The sequence below is a fragment of the Zingiber officinale genome, chromosome 6A (genome assembly GCF_018446385.1).
Source record: "Zingiber officinale cultivar Zhangliang chromosome 6A, Zo_v1.1, whole genome shotgun sequence".
NCBI classification, from domain to species: Eukaryota; Viridiplantae; Streptophyta; class Magnoliopsida; order Zingiberales; family Zingiberaceae; genus Zingiber; species Zingiber officinale.
Window position 1 is genome coordinate 136,677,377 of NC_055997.1, and position 21,578 is coordinate 136,698,954.

The 21,578-nt window shown below is 33.6% G+C and overlaps 1 protein-coding gene across 6 annotated transcripts in view; it reads left to right on the forward strand.

The window, feature by feature from the left end:
- Positions 1–17,187, forward strand: part of LOC121998260 (mitogen-activated protein kinase kinase kinase YODA-like) — a 31,331-nt gene extending 14,144 nt beyond the window's left edge. For 2 of the 6 annotated variants that reach the window (XM_042553094.1, XM_042553090.1), the window contains exons 6-13: positions 8,764–8,924; positions 9,001–9,076; positions 12,949–13,008; positions 13,188–13,295; positions 14,189–14,428; positions 15,272–15,363; positions 15,945–16,653; positions 16,771–17,187. In XM_042553094.1, coding sequence (XP_042409028.1) covers positions 8,764–8,924; positions 9,001–9,076; positions 12,949–13,008; positions 13,188–13,295; positions 14,189–14,428; positions 15,272–15,363; positions 15,945–16,440 — 1,233 coding nt within the window. In that variant the 3' untranslated portion in view covers positions 16,441–16,653; positions 16,771–17,187. Of the gene's footprint in view, positions 1–8,763; positions 8,925–9,000; positions 9,077–12,948; positions 13,009–13,056; positions 13,117–13,187; positions 13,296–14,188; positions 14,429–15,271; positions 15,364–15,944; positions 16,654–16,732 lie in introns of all 6 variants that reach the window. The other 4 variants (XM_042553092.1, XM_042553093.1, XM_042553095.1 and 1 more) reach the window with 4 other exon arrangements.
- Positions 17,188–21,578: the final 4,391 nt, after the last annotated feature.

The window sequence follows — 21,578 nt, forward strand, 5'->3', positions numbered from 1 at the left end:
TGTAAAATGAAAAAGTAGTGGGACGAGATGATATTCCAATAGAAGTATGAAAGTGCATAGGGAAACAAGGTATTTTATGGTTTACAAAGTTATTTAACTTGATATTGAAAACTAAAAAAATATTTAATCGATGGAGGATAAGTACTCTAGTTTTCTTGTATAAGAATAAATGAGACGTACAAAATTGTGCAAATTATAAGGGAATTAAACTAATGAGTCATACCATGAAATTTTAAAAATGAGTAATAAAAAATATTAAGGAAGGAGACCACAGTGATTGAAAATTAGTTTGAATTCATGTCTGGAAGGTCGACAATACAAGTTAATTGAAAAATATTGAGAACAAAAGCAAGATCTACACATGATAATTGTAAATCTAGAAAAAGCTTATGATATAGCCACAAGAGAAATTATATGGATAATTTTAGAAAAGAGAAGTGTTAGTGTAGCATATATTGAATTAATTAAGGATATATATGACAATAGTGAAGAATTCAGGTGGATTAACCGAATTATTTCCCATAAAGGTAGAGTTATATCAGGATCATATCTAAGTTCCTATTTTTTTACACTAATCATGAACTCATTGGACACATCCAATACATGGTACCATGGTATATGTTGTTTGTAGATGATATTGTTTTGTTAGATGAGACGCATGAAAGAGTAAATGCAAAACTCGAATTTTGGTGGGAAACACGGTAAGTGAAAGATTTTAGGCTCAGTAGAGTAAAAATATAATATATGGAATTTAAGTTTAACAATATTAGATATAATGAGACAATTATTAAGATAAGAGATGACGAGTTTTCTAAAACCGAGGGCTTTAAGAATTTAGAATATTTTTTGCAAAAGGATGGACGGATTGAAAGAGATGTCTTACATAGAATATAAATAGAATGATTGGAATGGAGGAGAGCATTGGATGTTCTATGTGATTATAAACTACATTTAAAACTTAAAGGGAAGTTCTACAAAATGATAGTTAGACCTGTTATGTTATATGAAGTTGAATGTTGGATTATGACTCGAACATATGAGCTTGAGAGTTGTTGAGATGAAGATGTTAAGGTGAATGTGTGGATATACAAGGATGAACAAGATAAGAAATGAAAATATTAGAGAAAAAGTCGGGGTTCTAGAAACACGTTTAAGATGATATGAACATGACGACCAATAAATGTTCGAGTTAAGCGATGTGAAACTATAACAAATATGCACATCAAATGAGGAAAACCAAAAATGACTTGGTTAGTAATAATAAAATGAAATAAAATTTATTTAAATATATATGATGATGTAGTAGGGGATCGAGTCCAATGACGTAGAAGAATCTATTTAGCCGACCTCACTTAGTAGGATCTGGTTTGGTGGTTGTTGTTGTTGACATAAATGCCAAGATTAGTCGATTGCTAGTCTAGATTTGTTATAGGCCGATAGAAAATATTTTTGTTGTCCACTGATACAACTTATTAGAGTCCATAGATAGAGCACAAAACATTCATGAATTAACTGTGATAGTCAATTAGATACATAACAATCGATGAGTTAGAAACAATCCACTACTGATAAAAGAGGGTTATAATAGAAAATAAGTATATATTTTGATAAATATGAAATTTGGATACGTAGAGTGAGTATTAAGGAAATTTGACTATGCAGTGCACTAAATTGTTGTTTTATTTGCTAAATCTTTTAAAAGGTTTATAGCTCTTGTAAAACATTTAAAAAAATTATTTCTTCTCCAAATTAATTTGTACAACTCTTGTGCCGCAAGCTAAGCATAAATAATACATATACAAGTTATTAGGTTATTAGAGTTATAATTATATGTTGTATATCAAACTACCCCATTCTAGGTATTTAGGGTGTTATGGTTGACTCATGTAAACACAGTGATACACAATAGTCCATCTCTCTCAACTAATGTTAGGCATTTTACCTTTTTGGATACTCAATTATGACACACTATTTTATCTCTGTCAAAACTCTTGCTAAGCATATTAGCCTTTTGGGTGTTCAATTATTCATTGCTTGATATATGTGCTATTTTGTGTTTTATTTTTGATATTAAAACTGGCATTTAATGAATCATGCCATGGCAAACACATCACTTCATTTGGGTTGAAAATACATATGTTATTCTATTAACTTAATTGGCAATGGTTGTGATTGAGGGCTAAAATGATGAGATGAGATTGGAAACTGTGTTTATGTGTAGTGGTGGTGGATTGGGGGTGCATTTTATAATTTTGTAAATCTTGGAGATATTTTGAAAATTTACAAGATATAGAGTAAAATGAAATTTTCCCATCACATTATGCAACACTTTGTTAGTGTCTTTTTGGGAGTTGATGTCTAAATTGAGATTTTGACTATTAGACTAAATATTCACAATTTTCTTATCAATTTAAATCAACTTTAGTTGCCATTTTAAATTGAAGGACTGATTGGATATCTCTAGTCTAACTATAATGGGTTATGCACATATTCATATCGGCCCATGAGGCCCATGAAATTTCTAGCAACCCTTGCTCTTGTTGATGCGTGCTCATAGCATGAATATATTATTAAACTATTTTTAACTAAAAATTCTATAAAAAAAAAGAGAAAATAATAATACAAACAAAAAGTAAATATTATGACTTTTTAATATAGAAAAATTATTTATTAAAAATTTATTATCTACATAATTACAAGATTATATCTTCACTTTAATATAATACATTCAATTTATTACAACATAAATATTATATCTCAAATTTATACAAGAATATTACATATCAAATTTGTAACAAGAGAATGGAAATTGAGAGACTGAGAATCGGAATCTTAGTTGTTTAGATGAGGGATAAGGAGTGAGATTGGGTTATTTAAGGAAAATTTATTTTTCTTAGAAATTGTTAGGTTAATTTGGTAATTTGAGTTTTAATTTGACTAAATGCCCCAAATTAGTTGGTTTTTGAAAGATCAAGCCGTATTTTTGCAAATTTCATGCCGATCTCAAGTTCGTGCCATGCTTAGCATGGCCAAGCTTGGTGTCATATGCTGAAATCTTTAGATACTAGCGCTGTGCAATACTTAGACACTGTTCTTGTATGATGCTATGTAAGCCTAACTCAAACAAGCAAAAGACCTAAAAAAGCTTGGGAAGGGAGGAAAGCTATTTTACTTAAATTCCATCTAGGAATGAATGACAAGATTTAAGGAATCCTATAATGGAAATTAAGTCTCCAAAACACTTGAAGCTGTTTCTAATGAGAAATCTAGAAGCTCTCCTACACTTATCTAGAGTGTTTTATAAGATTAGAGAAGAATCTTTTGGTATTATAGAAAATTCTAAAATGATGGAGATACAACTTGGAATGTTCCAAAACATCTTGGATATCACGGACCGTGCCATCCTTCCACCCCTATGCTTGAAATATCCTCATTGCTCTTATAGAATAGATCAATCTGGTCCTTGAATTGTCAAAGTCCCTTGGAGTGTCCAACTAGCTTCGCTATCTAGAAATCCTCTTCACTTTATAAGATATTGTTGGCTTGTAAGTGATGTTTCCTTCGGATAACCTGATCGCCTGAGATGATTTGCACCTCTTGGTTGTGTGATATCTTCACTCTTAAAGGCGCTATTTTCGATATGTTTCTGTTTGGTTCTCCATGTCTTCATGATATGGCTTAAGGACACTTGCATAGAAAACTGGGTGGAATTCTTAAGTTTTGGTGGCAACTCAAGTTTGTATGCCATTTTGCCCACTTGTCCCACAATGCATAATGATCCCTCGTATCTTCAAATTATACCTTTGTGGTGTCCCTTGTGTTTTTGTTGATTGTATATCTTGACTAACTCAAGGTCTCCAACTCTGAACTTGTCGGAATCCTCCTCTTAGCCCACTTCTTCATGTATTTTGTTGCCTTATGCAAATATAAGTTTTCGATGCCCACTTGTTCTTACTATCTCTTAGCAAATTTAAAATATCTGGCGGCATTGCCTTGTGGTGTTGTGGGTTGGTGGCTCGAGATAAGCTCGAATGAGCTCCTTGTTGACTCATTTACTTGCAAGTTGAAGGAGAATTGGGCAAGGTCAAGGAGTTTCACCCAATCTCGTTGGTTGATGCTTATGAAGTGCCGAAGGTATGCCTCGAGTAAGATATTGCCTGCTTGCCTGCTTGTCCATTGTCTGGTGGTGCATATTTGTAGAGAAACTCAAGTTTGATCTAAGGAGCTATATTGTTCAGTTCAAAATTTGTTGTAAGCAAGAGTCTTGACTGTGCAATTCTTTGGTGTTGGGTTGAAAGTTTCGTACTCTGAAAACCTATCTAGCATGACAATAATACTCCCGCACCCATCTGATGGAGGAAGCCCAATGATGACGTCTATTGAGATGCTTTGCCAAGGTGTTGGAGAAGTCCCTTTAGTGCATATGGTTCTCCTTTATCTTGTTGACACACAAGACATGCCTTTACAAAAGACTCCACATCTTTCTGTTGATGTGGCCAATAGTAGTGCTTTTCGAAGAGTGAGAGTGTGCGCTAAACACAAGGATGCCTCACGCACATGGAGTCGTGATAACCTTCAAGTATTTCTTGTCACAATCCCTCATGAGTGGGCACATGTATGTGACTTACTTTGGCTAGGATGGTTGTAGCTTGAGGGTCATGAGTCATTTCTTTCTTGATGCGATCCACTAGAATTCCTTGAGCATGTGAGATGACAACAAGTTCAACCTTCCTACATAGTACATTTGCCACTAAGTTAACCAATCCTGGCGGGTTGTACTGGATCTCATAATTGAATTCGACAAGGAAATACTGCCATCTTGCTTGCTTGGGTGATAATTTCTTTTGAGTTTGAAAATAGCTCATGGCTACATTATTCGATGATCACAAATTTTGACCCACGTAAATAATGCCTTTAAAGTTGCAAACAATGGACTACAACTGTCTTATCCTTTTCTTGAATGGTGTATTGTCTTTTGGTGTCATTTAGCTTTTGACTTTCAAAAGCTATAGGATGTCCCTCTTGAATGAGTACTCTGTCAATGGTTTAGTGCAATGCATCGGGTTGCACTTTAAATGGCTTGGTATAAACTAGAAGTGTGAAGACCAAATTCCTTTGTCATGACATTCTTTAAGTTTTTGAAGGCTTATCCCCATCCCAAACTTTGCCCTTCTTAAATAAGTCAGGTAAAAAGAGTAGTAATATGAGAATATCCTTTGACAAAGTGTCGATAGAAGTTAGTTAACCCCAAGAAAGACCACAACTTAGTGATTTTTTGGGCTCTTATTGTCGGATGGCTCGCACTTTGCTTTCATCCATGCAGATGCAACCTTGCCCAACTCCCAAAAGGATACCTATAGTTGTGTGAATGCACACTTTTCCTTCACATATAGTCCATTGGCTAAAATACCTCAAGGACTAGAGAGATGCTGTACATGTTCTTTGAGCATGCGATTATATTTAACAATATCATCAAGGCATACAACCACAAGAATTTGAGGGCATTGGTGAGGCTAAAGGGCATCACCAAGAATTTGAAAGAACCATAGCAGGTACTACATTCTGTTTTCGCAATGTCCTCCTCAACTATCCACACTTGCAAATATTCCGACCTCAAGTCCAGTTCTGAGAAGTAAGTTCCAGTGCTAAGTTCATCAAACAAGTTTGCAATGAGTAGGATACAGTAGTTGTTCTTGACTTTTAGCTTGTTAAGAGTCTGATAGTCTATGAAGCGATCCATCAGATTTCCTTTGGAGTAGCACTGATGTTCCATAGGATGCCTTGGATGCTCTGATGAAGCTCACATCTTTCAATTGCCCTCGCATTTCTTTAAGTTTTGGGGATGGCATTCGATATGGAGCTCGGGTTAGGGGCTTAGCTTTTGGAATGACTTCAATGGCATGTCCACTTCATGCTTCGAGAGTAGTTTCTTGGTAATTCTAGAGGTATGATGTCCTTAAATTCTTCTGCACTGCACACCTCTTGGGGAATGAGATATTGCTGGGTCCATATCATGAGTTTTGAGTGTAGCCACAAAGGTAACTTCACTATTCTGCAATCCTTCTATAAGTTACATGATAACTTTATAACAGGACCAATCTGTCACTTGATTGGCACTGCACATTGATGTTTTGGGTCGAGCACTCTAAGAAGGAAACTCCAATAACCATTTCATAATCGTGCATGAGAATAGGTCTCCTTACCTTGACACCACACAATGATTGTGACTTTTTTGAATTAATTGTTTTCAAGCATCCCCTCTTTGTGTGGTTTTAGGCTTAATTTGTCTGCTACATCCTTGGTGAGGAATATCTCAGATGGCCCAGTGTCAACTAAGGTAATGAGTCTATGCCCTAATATTTCAGCTTCCACAAATATCATTCCTTCATCTTGGTCAAAGGCTTCGATTTTTATGACACTCAATTGGCATAGAGCCCCCAATTGTAATGTCTTATTCCCATGTTCTTCTTCTTTTTAAATGATGGCTGAGAGTTTACATCGTTTTGGGCACTCCCTTGCCCAATGTGGTCCCTCATAAACGAAGCACTTAATGCTTTGTTTATCAATTTTTTTTAGATAGATTGCCCTTGAAGTGTGACTTTTTGGAATTATCCTCGTTAGATATTTGATTCTTTCCAGATTGGTTGTTGAGTTTTAAGAAGTCGATTTCTTGAACTCGATGAGTGACTCGGTGGCGACAATGGCTTGAGAAAGAGTTTTCACTCTCCTATGTTGCAACTCTATTTGGGCCCACCCCTTCAGCTTGTCCATGAAGGCGAATAAGGCATCTTTGTCATTCATTTGAGGCACTTTAAGCATTGGCTCTTGAAACTCTTGGTAGTGCATACTTCCCCCTTATGAGTGAGGTGACGTAACTTTGCCTGCGCCTCATCCTCGGTATACTCGAGTAGAACTATTGTTTGACCTCCGTAACAAAGTCCCTCTAAATATTGATGTTGGTGCCCCCATGCCTTACATCATCACACCTTCACCTCTACTATGTCATTGCAATGACACTTGTATACGTTGTTGCAGTGTGTACCTTAGTGGGGTCATCCAACCACCTTGTGCTCCAAGTATTGCTCAATGCCCCAAAGGAAGTTATCGATGTCTTTGGCAACATGCTTCCTGCTGACATAGACCATCGGCTTTGGCAAGTCCACCCTTGCCAGTGTTTGGGCAATGGTCCCTCCTTGTTCCATGTTTGCCTGATATGCTCTAAACTTACCCCTCGAGTTCACACACTTAAAATCTCAATGCTTCAATCATGGCTTCTAAAGCACAGTCCCACTTATGCAACTTTTCTGGAGTAGCACTAAGAGCCCCCTGTAGCTCCCCACTTATTTCCTCCTGAATTGCCGTGAGGTCAAGTTACTTCTTTTGGAAGTCACCAAAGGCCAACTCCAACTTAGCTAGATGGGCATTAGAGACAGTGATAATGCTTCATGACTTGTCCTTGCAGTTCTTTGATTGCTAGGAGTTGTCTTCCTTGCAACTCTTTGATTGCTCAGCGACGCTTGACATGACGATAACTTGGCTACGATACCACTTATCATGTGCTGAATCCTTAGATACTAGCATTGTGCATCACTTAGATGCTCTTCCTTGTATGCTACTAAATAAGCCTAACTCAAACAAGCAAAGAACTCAGAAAATTTTTTGGGAAGGAAAGGTATTTAGATGATGTACAAATAAAGGTAGCTAATCTGATTATACTATTTAATCTAAGAATGAACAACTAAAATTTAAAGAAGCTTACGGTAGAGATTAAGTCTCTAGAACATTTTTGAAGGAATATTTAATGGAGAATCCTAGAAGCTCTCATATTGCACTTATTTAGAGTATTCTACAAGATTAGAGAAGAATTTTTGGGTATTTTAGAAAATGCTAGAATGATAGAGATGCAGCTTGGAATGCTATGAAACCTCTTGGGGATGGTCTGTAGGTCAAGCTCCCGCTGCCCAAACTGATCTGAGATCTTGTTTAACATGTCTTGTTCAATTTATTGGCACTAGTCACGACTAATAATGTGATGGGGCAGGACATGTCACATGTGGCTTGGCTTGTCAATACTACTAGTTTAGTCTATAAATATAAATGATTTCTTATCTGACCATTAACAACCAAATATTTAATAAACATATCTTTCAGTGAGATATCAATTTTCATTGCTTTCAGTGATACCTGAACTTTATGGTTGAACATGCTTTTCTTTTAAATTTTAAAGAATAGTGAATATGAGCATGCTTGCATGCCTAACAATCTAAACTACTTTCATTTTGGAGGACAAAATTTATTTGACACAAATGTCTCTGTCCTGAAGATACCTAGAAAGTCTTACCCCAAGAAGCTACACAATACTTGTATATTATTTGTTTTTTTAGGAAGCTTTATAACCCCCTAGATCTACTTTGAATTGCTTGCTAAAGATCCAGTTTAGAAGTTTGGTAGTCACCATGGACCTGTTGATATTTATATCCCATCTCTTGGTTTGCAATTCAGTGGGAAAGGCACATTAATATATCTACATTGGTTATATTCACATGTAGATGAAGGTAACCTACGTACACTATTGACGAAGAAATATACTATGGCTAACTGCTGAGCTCAATAGTATTAGGGTCTCAATAGAATTTGACCTGAAGATATAACTATCTATAGTATTTTGTGTTTCTCTCCACTATTCCTAGTAAACAACAATATATTTCTGTCATATATCTGTGGTTTGATTCTTATATATATTTATATATTTTCTTCAAACAGATTGATGACAAACTTTACATTTACCTCGAATATGTTTCCGGCGGTTCAATACATAAACTCCTTCAGGATTATGGCCAATTTGGTGAGCCAGCAATTCGGAGCTATACTCAGCAAATTCTTTCTGGACTAGCATATTTGCATGCTAAAAATACTGTTCATAGGTATTACAAAGAAGTATTTCTTTTGAGTGATCTGACTCTTAGGAAATGATGTGTAAACCTGGATTTCTTTCTGCAGGGACATTAAAGGTGCAAATATATTGGTAGATCCAAATGGCCGTGTTAAGCTTGCAGATTTTGGAATGGCAAAACATGTATGCTTTTATCTCTTTTAAAATAAAGCAAACACTTTTTGGGCAATTATATCCTTGTACCCTGGCATACTATGACTAGACTTTCTAATGCAATATGGGCTTCAGAATTTGTATTTGGGAGAAAAGTTTTCCAATCTCAATATTCTTGCATTTTTTTCTTGTGAAATTAAATGTATCATACTTCTTTTTTTCTGAAAATTTCTAGGTTTTTTAGCTACGAGTTGTTCCTTTGGGTGGTATTTTGGCAATTTATTCACAAGTGCCACTTGGTTTGATCCGAATGATTTGTGAAACTAATTTTAAATTGTACATTAGGATAAAATATTGAGTGGGTGAGTGGAGAGAAACATCTTCAAAGATTAAGGTTCTAGGAATAGTATATGTTTATTCATATTACTTGACTAGTCATTCCAACACAATATGTGCTTCAAAATCAGTTTGTTTGAAATGTTGTCATGCTCATACCACACATCTTTCATGTTATTTTATAGTGAAACTGTATACACAATGTTTATGTTTACAGTTCACAATTCATATAATGTGATTTGGAAAATCTGTTTGGACAAAATTTTATAATGCTTATCTCACATATCTAGCATGCTTTTTTCAAACTAACTGTGTACACTTTCTTTATTTCACAATTCAGTGCTGTTTTAGCTCTTTGAGTTGTTCCTGTAGGGCTTTTCTATTCGCTATTGATGCCAAATATTTTCGTTCATATGATTTACCAGACTAATATTAGAATAGTACTTCTGAGACAATTTACTGAGCAGGTTAGTGGAGAATAATCTTCTAAAGATTAAGCTTATGGGTATTATGTGTGATTCATATGTATCAATCTTTCTCAGCTTTGGAACTTATTGTACATGCTATGAAAATTAAATTATTCAATGGTCCTCCATGCTAGTTTGCCTAGTTGAATTTGTTTCTTACATCCCTTGCCCTATGAAAATAGTTTTATAGCACAGGTGAAAATTTTCACTTTGCTCGCCAACTAATATACGAGAATGGATGATACCCCCTGTCAACACTGTATCTATGAGAAACACACTGCCGAAACCACTAGGATTATAGTACCCTTCTTTCTTTATGAGCGATGCCCCGACAACACTTTGCTTCTCTGCCTTCTTCCTTCGCAAGTGGCGAGATGCTAGAGGCTATGAGAAGCACTTTGTTAAAGCAAACTAGGGTTTAAGACCTTTTGGTACATCTCTTCTTCTGTGAGTGATGCCCCAATAACATTGTGTTTCTGTGTTCTTTTTTGGTGACCACGAAGACATCATGAGGAATTCGCTGAAGAAAATTGGGTTCTGATGCACTTCTTCCTCTTACTCTACCTCACCTGCCTCCTCTACCTTGTACTCTTCCTCCACCTCCTTTTTGGAGTCATTAACAGATAACTGAAATAGAATGATATTGTTCTGAAATACGGTCTCTGGTGACATTTTGAATCGGATTGAAATTTTTAACCTTGGAATAATGTGAATATACTGATTCTCCTCAAATTTTAGGAGAATTACATGACGACTTAAATATGATGGCATCAAATTTGAAAACAGTGGCCAAGAGTGTACTTGACAAGTCAAGAGGATGCACATCACTAAATAAAGAATCTTGATGGTGAAATAGAAAAGTATAGGAGAAAGTGATAAAAAAAAATGAATTGCCTATAAGTTACTGTGCATTTGCAAGAACAAATAAAACTTTAAAACGTATACAATAGTAAGAGAAAAATGGTAGTGAGTAAAGTCAATAATAAAGCTTTCAACCGCTTGTAACAACATCTTGACATAAAAGAAAGGGTAAGTGATAGCTATAAAATAGCTAAAGCAAGAGAAAAGAAAGGATATTACCTAAATAAGATGCATTAAAGATGAATCAAATAGGGTATTAGTTGGAGGATGAGGAAATAAAGGAGCGATGGAAATGATATTTTCATCAACTTTTTACTAAGGTTTAGGTGACTAACTTAGCTTACGAAATTTAAGTAGGTTAAAGGAGTATATAAATTTAATTTTTTATTGGAGAATTTAAATTCCAAAAGTAGAATAGACGTTAATGGGATACAAAATGGAAAAATAGTATGTTGTAATGGATGCTATTCTAATAAAGATATGGAAGTGCTTATGGAAACAACGTATTGAATGACTTATGAATTATTCAACCTAATATTAAAAATGAAGAAAATGCTTGATTAATAGAGGTTAAGTACTCTAGTTCTTTGTATAAAAACTAAGGAAATGTAAAAATTATGTGAATTATAGTGGTATTAAGCTAATGGCGCATACTATGAAACTTTAGGAAATAATGATAGATTAATGATTAAAAAGGAGATTAAGGTGATCAAAAATCAATTTGGATTAATGCCTTAAAGGTCGACGATAAAAGTTATATATCTTTTCAAAGAGTATCAAGAAAAGAAACAAGATTTACCCGTGATATTTATTGACCTAGAAAATTTATGACAGTCCCGAGGGAAATTATGTGAAGAATTCTAGGAAAGAAATATAATTAAGAATATGTATGAATTATAAGAGCGAATACTCTAATTAATCAAAATATTTCCTATAAAGTTAAGGTTACATCAATAATCAATTTTAAGTCCTTATCTTTTTACATTGGCCATGAATAAACTTATTGAACATATCTAAGACGTGTTATCATAGTGCATAGTGCATAGTGCATATTTTTTGCCGATGATATTATTTTGGTCGATGTGACACGTGAAGAAGTAAATACTAAACTCAAATCTTGATAGGAAATACTAATACTAAAAGGTTTTGACTTGGTAGTGTAAAGACAACATATGAAATTTAAATTTAGTAGTAGTAGATGAAGTAAGGCAATTATTAAAATAGAAGATGACAAGTTACCTCGCCACATGTAACTGAGAGTTTTAAGTATGTAGATTTATTTTTGCAAAGGATGGAGAGGTTGTTAGTGATATTTTACATAGGATACCTGTAAGTTGGTTGAAATAAAGGACGTTAGGTTTTTTTTATGATCGTAATATACCCTCTAAATCTCTAAAACGACGGTTAGATTTACTATTTTATATGCAATTGAATGTTGAGCTATGAATTGAGCACACGAGCAAAAGATGAGAATCGTAGAGATGAGAATGTTAAGGTGGATGTGTGAATATATGAAAATTGATAGGATAAGAAATGATAGCATAAAGAAAGTTAAGATTGTATCTATTGAGGGAAAACTATGAGAGAGACTCGCATTTAAGATTGTATGAAAATGCATTTAGACGATCAATAAATGTCCTAGATAAACAATGTTAGACCATGTCAAATACACACTAATCGAGGAAGAGTAAAATAAAAAAAAACTTGGTTAACAACGATAAGATAAAATAAAATTTATTTAAATATAGATGATAATATAGTAGATGAACCTAATAACATAGAAAAATTCATATAGTTGACTCCACTTAGTGAGATAATTGCTTAGTTGTTATTGTTGTTGACCCAACTTATAACTATATGAAACTAAGATTGTTTAATAATTCATGATTAATATTCTTTTTCCAGAGATAATAAGTATGTCTATGTATACTTTGAAAGTCTGCTATCAGAGTACAATGGTTTGATCAAGTCAACTGCAGCTGAATTTTGGTATACCGTAAGATAAGAATATGCGTCAACCTTTATTTCCATCAGTTCACTAGAATTCCACAAGATCATTACACCAAATTTGAAATGTATTCTCATTTTTCCAATGCTTTTGTGAATTTGATATTTAAATTATTTTGTACATGGCTTAGTACATAAAACTATTTCCTAAAATCTATTCTGAAATCAGAAAAATAAGGCTTTTTTCTCTGTCTGAACCCAATATTGATCACCTAATGTTGTGCTTGTCAGATTACTGGACAATCATGTCCCTTATCATTCAAGGGAAGCCCATATTGGATGGCTCCAGAGGTATTATTTTCTCCAATATATTTTTTTTCAATCATACATCTAAATTAAATTACTGGACAATCATGTCCCTTATCATTCAAGGGAAGCCCATATTGGATGGCTCCAGAGGTATTATTTTCTCCAATATTTTTTTTTCAATCATACATCTAAATTAATTCGTATTATGATTGTTCGGTTAGGTCATCAAGAATTCAAATGGATGTAACCTTGCGGTGGATATTTGGAGTCTAGGGTGTACTGTCTTGGAGATGGCTACATCAAAACCACCTTGGAGTCAATATGAAGGGGTTGTTACCTGATCTTTGAGAGCATGTAACTTGTTTAGAGTGATGCTTGGATATTTCTAATGCACTGATATGAAATCCAGAAAGCATATCTATTACTAGTTTCCTTGCATGAACCTTTTATATTTAAGAACATACACAAATAAGTCACTGTCATACTTTTTTAAAGTGAGGACCATAGATCTAATTACTCTCTATCATCAACACATTAATTTTGAGAAAATTTGTGATGGTTGATCACATGGTTTATAATTTTTTTTTGTGCAATTTGGCACATGCCGAACATCTTATTCTGCCACCATTCGACATGCAGAACCTGTCTGAGATAATGAAACTTGCTCCAATTGACAGCAACAAGGCATGAGCTTCCATGAGGCGACTGCAATGAGATCATGGTTGGATAGTGCTAGCTCTTGTCTTCTTTCTTCTCCTTCCCCAATCTTCTTGTTCTTCTCTTCAATTCCTTCCTCATTGTTCGTTCTGGCCAGGGAATTGAACCCAATGAATGAAATTTCAAACCTTGGGTGAATAACTAGTTCACCTTTTGCATGACATGCCAATGCTCTTGATTCATATCCATTTGTGGTTGAGTTGTTTGTCAATCTTAGTTTGTTCCACATCTTTGAAAGGAGTTAGTTATTTGCTCAACATGGTATCACCAGTTACACTAATCACTGAACCCAGCGGCAACTAACATAACAGGAAGTCCGTTGCAGTAATTAATTTTCTTAGGTGACCTCGCCCTTAGCTTGTACTAATTCGAGAATAGTTTCCTTGAGATGCACTTGATATGAGTTATGTAATTATATAAAGATTTTATTTCATTTATAATGCATGGCCAAGTATTGATTCTGTTTTGTTTTCTTTGCAATATTTATCACTTGTTTGTTTTATAGATTGCAGCAATGTTCAAAATTGGAAACAGTAAAGAGCTCCCAAGAATCCCTGATCACCTCTCTGATGATGGCAAGGATTTTATAAGGCATTGTCTTCAGCGTGAGCCATCTAACCGTCCTACAGCTTCTGAGCTTTTGCAGCATCCATTTGTGAAAAATGCATCATCAATTGAGAAATCCCCAATTTGTTCTGAACCTTTAGAATGGCTAGATGGCATTTCAAGTGGAGCAAATATAAAGGTGAATTGCTTTCTGAGAGTGGTTTATTTGCAGTGTTTTTTTTCCTTTATTAATAAATGTGATGCTAATAAAGTTGAACTGGTAAAAATTAAACTAGTTCAGTAAAATTAGTTCAAATTTTAACATGTCAAAACTTCACATTTTTTGTTTCTACTTTTAATATTTAAAATATGCCTAATCTATTTTTCCAAGACTTAATATGACCAGGTTATTGTAAAAGCTTAAAAAAGAAACGTCATTATATTTCCCTAATCATCCACAATAATAAGTTTTTTTGCTCTTTCTCCTCTCTTATGGGATCACTAAGGCATACAACCCCATAAGACCAAATGATCAATTGAGGCACATGGTTCTATCTTGAACTATTGACATGTCAATAGACTAGGAAGAATTATAGCTCCACATAAATAATGTGCAACTTTATAAAGCTGCATTAGTTTGTCTACTTTTCCTGTGAAATTTTCAAGTTACAATTTTTTATGCAGTAGTTAAATGATGAACTTCCATTTTTGTCGAGACATGAAATAATAAATGAAAAGGAAATCTCAGTTCAAGGTTTTGCACAGAACCAATCTCACGTCTCTGAGAACTAAGAAACACTTGGTTAAATACATGTTGATATTCCAGAGCGATGCACATCTATAGAACTTGAAAGATAATGAATCTAAAATCTAGGTCTAGTTATATAATCTTTGTAGCTTTTATAGGAATTATTTTAAGCCTGTTGTGCTTTCTTCTCCATATTTCTCTTTTATTACTTCATTTTTCATCTGCTTTGATCCTGATATTTTCTGATGCTTATTATGTGCTTTAATTTTCATGCTGCTATTAATAAAACTTCAGATAACTGGCCATGTGAAAAATTTGTCTTCTCTGGACATGGAAGGAATGTCAATCAATCACATAAGAGGTGGAATACCTACTATAGCAACAAGGTAAATCACTTTTTCTTTTTGCCTTTGTAGAGTTATGGTTTTATTTATCTGTTTGTTGTTTCCTCTATCAATTTAATACACGAATGGCTTGGTCAGCATTCTGTGTGGTTCAACTTTGGACATGATTTGGAGATAAACATGAAATGTTATGTTTGAAACTCTTTCAATTTCTATAGCATCCTCATTCTTTTACTGTTGGAATAGTAATTGCAAAATGGGTTATGCTTTTTTTTTCTTGAGATAATATGCAATGTTTTACCTCTCATCTCATCTTATTATGAACAACCAAAATCAGCTAAACGAATAGCATCTATACGCGCAAATGAGCTATCAGTTACTTTGTTGGACCTGATCTTACAAATTAAACATTTTAAAACTTTCTAATAATGCATTTATTGAAATGCATATGCAATATTGTTAAGACTTTTTTTTGGCCAATACACCACTACACGTGGTTAAGCATACTTTTAGCACTCTGGTCCTTGTTCCTATCAATCACATGCAGTGCCTAACAAAATTGCAGCCCAATGGGAGCCAGTTTTTTCTTTAACTATCTGACTGATTATCTTTTCGATTTGCAGTGATGTTCCTATCAGATACTTATCTTGTCCTGTCTCTCCAATGGGAAGCCCTCACTTGAATTCCAGATCTCCATGCCATGCGAGGGGAAGGATGTCTCCATCTCCTATTTCAAGTCCTATAGCCACCTCAGGTGCATCTACGCCTCTGACTGGTGGCAATGGTGCTATTCCATTCAGCCAATCAACGCAGCATGTTAGTGATCCTGATGGTTTCACTAGTTTGTCAAAATGCAAAACTGATATATATCTCAGCGGGACTACCTACCATGAACAAAAGCTCAATCTTTTAGCTGGAATGCAGCAAGGCTCACTGAAAGTTTGGGAAAGAAAGACATCAAAAACTGACATACTCAGCACTCAGTTTGGTAGGCTGAGACACGGCAATTTACGGGATCTTCATAAGAAGCAATCTGATCGTCTGCCACCTCAGTCCTTGAGAGATCAAATGAAGCTTAAACCTTCACAAAATCCCAGTTCAGGTCTTCCAGACTCCTGACTCTGCAAATGCTACATGACTGACAGAAACGATCAGCCAGATCGTTTTTTTTTGTGTTGGTTCTGGCATGCTTTATCAGTCCCAATTTCATCCAAAACTAATTTATTTGCTAAGTATGGAAGTTGCAACTCTACAATCATTCTTTGTTCTTTGGAGACCTGGGCAGGGGATTCAAGTTCCAACCTACAATGCTGTCTGTCAAATTTCATACTGGTAAATAATCTTTATTTCATCATAATGTGGTACTTTTCCCCCCTTCTATTAAGCTTTTTACTGAAAATTTTCTTGTTAGCATTTGTGCGCTCAACACCTAATTGTCGGCGTTTTTAGTGGAGTAGCAGATTGATGCAGTGATTATATTGAGGATGCAATCAATTTATTAGGAAGAGTAAAAGGCCAAGCAACGTTTGGGAAAGTGGAAGCTTGGAACTCAACTTGTGCATATAGTTAGGATATTTGTATAAAGGCTGATCCCCCACATTGTCCAACATTTTGGATCATAAAATTTATTACACTGAGACTGCATCAGTTGGGATATACAATTGCTGTGTTTCTGAATTGTGAGACGGATGAACGATTATGAGTGCAGTATCTATATATATGTTTACAATTGGAAAAAAAGATATTTTAATCACTAGTTTGCATGTAAAACATGAACATTGTACTTTTATGGACTTGGCTGTTAATAACTTATTTTTATCTTTCAGTAAGAAAGTTATAACATCAACTTTTGACATTTCAACAAAATTTCACGTTCATTTGTAGCAATAATATGCACATGTTTTAAGTTTTGAAATAGTTTTAGCACGTTTTCCACAAATATTGAATGCCATTATTTTTTTTAAGAATCGTATGTATCTTATTCCAAGAATATCCAAAGACAATTTGTTATTTTTTCCCAAACAAAGTTATAAAAAAAAACTGATGTTTAAAACTGTGGAATTGATATTGTAAATAAAAATTTGTTCATCTAATGTTTCCTATTAAATTTACAAGAGGTAATAGAAATAGTAAACTATAAAAATATATTTATTTTGCATTTTTAATATGTGCATCGAGTGTGTTGGAGGTTAGTAGTAGGTTGCATGTAGAGCTCAACAAACTCATACGAGTAAAACTGTTTTTGCAATGATACTTCAAGTGGTTAAGTTTTGATTAAGAGGATTGGTTGCATGGAAATTGTGATTAAGTGGGGTTGAGTTGTGTTGATTACTTCATACCGTCTAGTTAGCGGTGTGCATGCAGGTTGGAAATTTCTAGCAAGGAAAAATTCTAGAATGTGAAACATAGAGTGATTGTTAGTTTAGTGCCTTTGAAACATAAGAATGAGGACTCGAAAGCAAGCTAAGACAAAGGATGACGTGAATAAACTTGGAAGACTCGATGCATATGAGAGACTAAAGGCCTCGATCGTGATATCACGAGTCTACATCGATGTAGACTCATGGGTTGAAGATCAAAAGCTAGGTGAGAGATTTATAATTAAATGTAATCTTTGGGGATTTCATTTTTCAAGAAACAACATCAAGAGATGACGCCGTGATGGCGTGTAAGAAATTTTGATGAAGAAATAATATGTCAATTGGATACTTAGCAGATTCAATTGGGTGAGTCTCAGTTGACTGAATGGTTGAATCAACTCAAAAATTTACTACAAACTGTATTGAGAGTTGGAATGCTTTCAATCAACTATATTTTTGTTTCAATAGATTGAGTTGGATTTAAATTAATTAAAAGTTTATCCTCTACTGCCACCATCGCCCTTTGCTTTACTTGCCGGCAATAACAATAGTGACGGAAAACGGTGGCAAAAGAAAAAGCGAGAATGAGGAAAATTTAGATTTGAAAAAAAAATCAAGAGATTAAAAGTCAAGCCACATATTTTTGAATAGATTAAAATTTATTTAGAATTAGCTAATTGAACTAGATTAAAGTTTATTCAAAGTTTATCCAATCAATTGAGTTGGATTTAAATTAACTAAAAAATTTATTCTCTATCGTAAGCGCCTTTGCTTTGCATGTCGATAGCAGCGAGTGTGACGGAAGACAACGGTGAAAGAACAAGCGAAAGAGAGCGAGGAAATTTTAGATTTGAAAAAGTTGAGAGATCAAAATTCGAACCATATGTTTTGAATAAGAGGGCGGAAAGAGAGAGTATAAAAGAAGTTTAATAATATAAAGAAATCGAACAAACAATGCCATATGAGTGCGTCGCTCATGGTCACGCCATAGGCATTGAACATCATATTATTTATGTATATATATTAATGTGATATTGATTATAATTAACATTTTTTAGATTTAGCAAGATTAAGAATTGGTAGTTTAATTGATTAAAGGGATTTTTATTTTTTTCTTAAAAATTCTCATCTATAATATAAATATTTGATTTTGAATTAAGTTTGAAGCAATAACTCTTTATGTCATATGTGTACTACAATCTACAAATGAGTAAGCCAAATGAAATAATTAAAAGTAAACTAATTAACATGTTAGATTGATAACTAGATCATTAATTACAAAGAAGAAAATGCTGCAAATCTTGTTGTGTAATGGATAATATAGCATTAATTACTTGGGTCAAACAAAAAAATCCTTTTAAATTTGTATTTATCCATCTGAACATATTTAATATAGGTAGTTTAATTTCAAAACTACAGTAAAAATTTATCGTTTACATTTAAGGGCATTCATATTTGAATATTAATATACGACATCTCTTCAAATACCATACCACGTGCTATTATATTAATATCTTCCTTTTATTAACATACACTTATCTTCATTTTAACATTAACAATTATGTGTGGGTCCCACTATCTATTTATTTATTTTTTATTTTTTATATCCAAAATTTATTTACTTATTTTTTTTTTTATAAAAAATCTACTCATTAACAATATGTGAGTGTTGTAATAATCATTTACATTTATTTATAACACCATTTAAATATTATAATACAGATATTAATACAAATGTGGGTGCTCTTATAACATCAACCTCATTATTTTAAAGTCTAGAAGAACTTGTTTTAGGCTGAAGTTTACCACTGATTTTATTAATCTAAAAGTTTTAGATACTTTAATCTAATGTTAATCTAAAACTTCCATTGATAAAATTATCCATCAAATGCTATCTTAATTAAGAACCAGTAATCCATAACAAATTGTCATTGATAATACAAAACAAATATATTGATGTAGAAAATTTATTTATTTATTATCTACAATTTTTTTAGTTTAATCTGAAAAAAATCATATTCAAATAATCAATTACATTATTTATTGTTTAAGCTATAAATTTAATATATATTAGAAAGAACATTTTTTCAAGTATAATATATTTGATACCTATTTAAGGATATTATCATTATCTTTTATGGAATCAATCAATCATTATTGAAAATATATTTAAATAGTATTAAATAATACTATTTAATTATATAACTAAAGAGAAACTTTAAAGAGTTCTATATATAATTACGTAATCGTATAAAATAAACTTTTAGATAGATTAGGATAATCGATTGGAACACATTAATCGATTATCATAAGGTATCAATCGATCAATATACCTAATTTTATTTTGTTAAGGCTGATTAAGTAATTTATTTTCAAATTAAGTTCCTACTATTTTCTTGGGTCTATCTATACAACGTGCTACTAAGTTGAACTAATGTGTCGGCCCAAAGGAAGACACCTTAGGTAGGTTTAGTACATTTTGTGTTGATAGACGTATATCTATGCTAAAAGTAATCGGCCCAAAGGAAGGTTACTTTTATACCAGATATATGCATAAGGTAGCTTACAACTGTAAAACAAAATATTATTTTGTTCAAGTCATGCACAAAATATGTCGACCAAAAGGAAGATATATTATGTGGCCGATTAGGGTTGTTGTAAACTATGTACCAAAATATAACTCATATAAAGTATCATATTATGCGCACAATGAGTCAGCCCAAAGGAAGACACATTGTGTGGCCAATTAAAGTTTGAGTTATATTAGAGAGTATCGCTAACAAATAATGTGTCGGCCAAAAGGAAGACACATTATGTTGTACTTGGTATCTCATAAAGAGCCCATTTATATGCCTTTAAAATTTTATTTTATTTGCATAATTTTATATTACTTGTATGCTCTTAGCTTTAGTTTAATCGTGAGCTTAAATAAATTTCTCTCTTTAATTTCAGTATAATCTGTAATTGTCAGTATTAATAACATCCTAACACTAACTGGTTCGAATTTTACAGAATGGAAAGAATATGCAACCGTAGTCTTAGGCTGCATAGACTTAGGCTATGCACTAAGGAATGATTGCCCCGCACCTCTGACCAGTGCTAGCACTATATAGCAGAGGACTGAATTTCAACTGTGGGAGAAATCAAATCGCATGTGTTTGAGTATCATGAAACTTTCCATACCGGCACCAATAAAGAGCTTAATAACTGAGGGAGGAGATGCTAGGAGTTTCTTAGACCAATTGGCAGACCGATTCACCTTAAATGAAAAGGTCGAGACTACCATACTTCTTACGAAGTTGGTAACCATGAGGTATACTAGAAAAGGAAATATAAGGAAGAGACTGAGGCTAGAGACACCTGAAAGTGCTCACCTAGCATCTAGATCTCAAGGTTCAAGCAAGAAGAGAAAGAGGATCAATAAAGGAAAAGGAAAGCAGACTGCAGATTCCGGGAGTACTTTTCAAAATTTTATTAGTTCAGAAGTTAATTTAGCTATGGTACCCACTGACACTTGGTGGATAGATACTGGTGCTACTACTCTCATAAGCGTCACTATACAAGGTTGTCTCAGGAGCCGACTTCCGCTTGATGGTGAAAGATATATCTATACAGGAAATGGAAAGAAGGCTAAAGTCGAGGCGATTGGTGTTTTTAGACTTTGTTTAGGAACCAATATTTTTTTAGATTTAGAAAATATATTTATTGTACCGTCTTTTCGACAGAATTTAATTTCAATTTCTTGTTTGGACAAATCAGGTTATTCTTGTTCATTTAAAAATGAAATTTTTATTATTTTCTTTAATTCAGTGTTGGTTGGCAATGATTCTTTGGTTGATAAGCTTTATAAATTGAACATCTTTACTCCTACAGTTAACAACGTGATAATGCATAGTA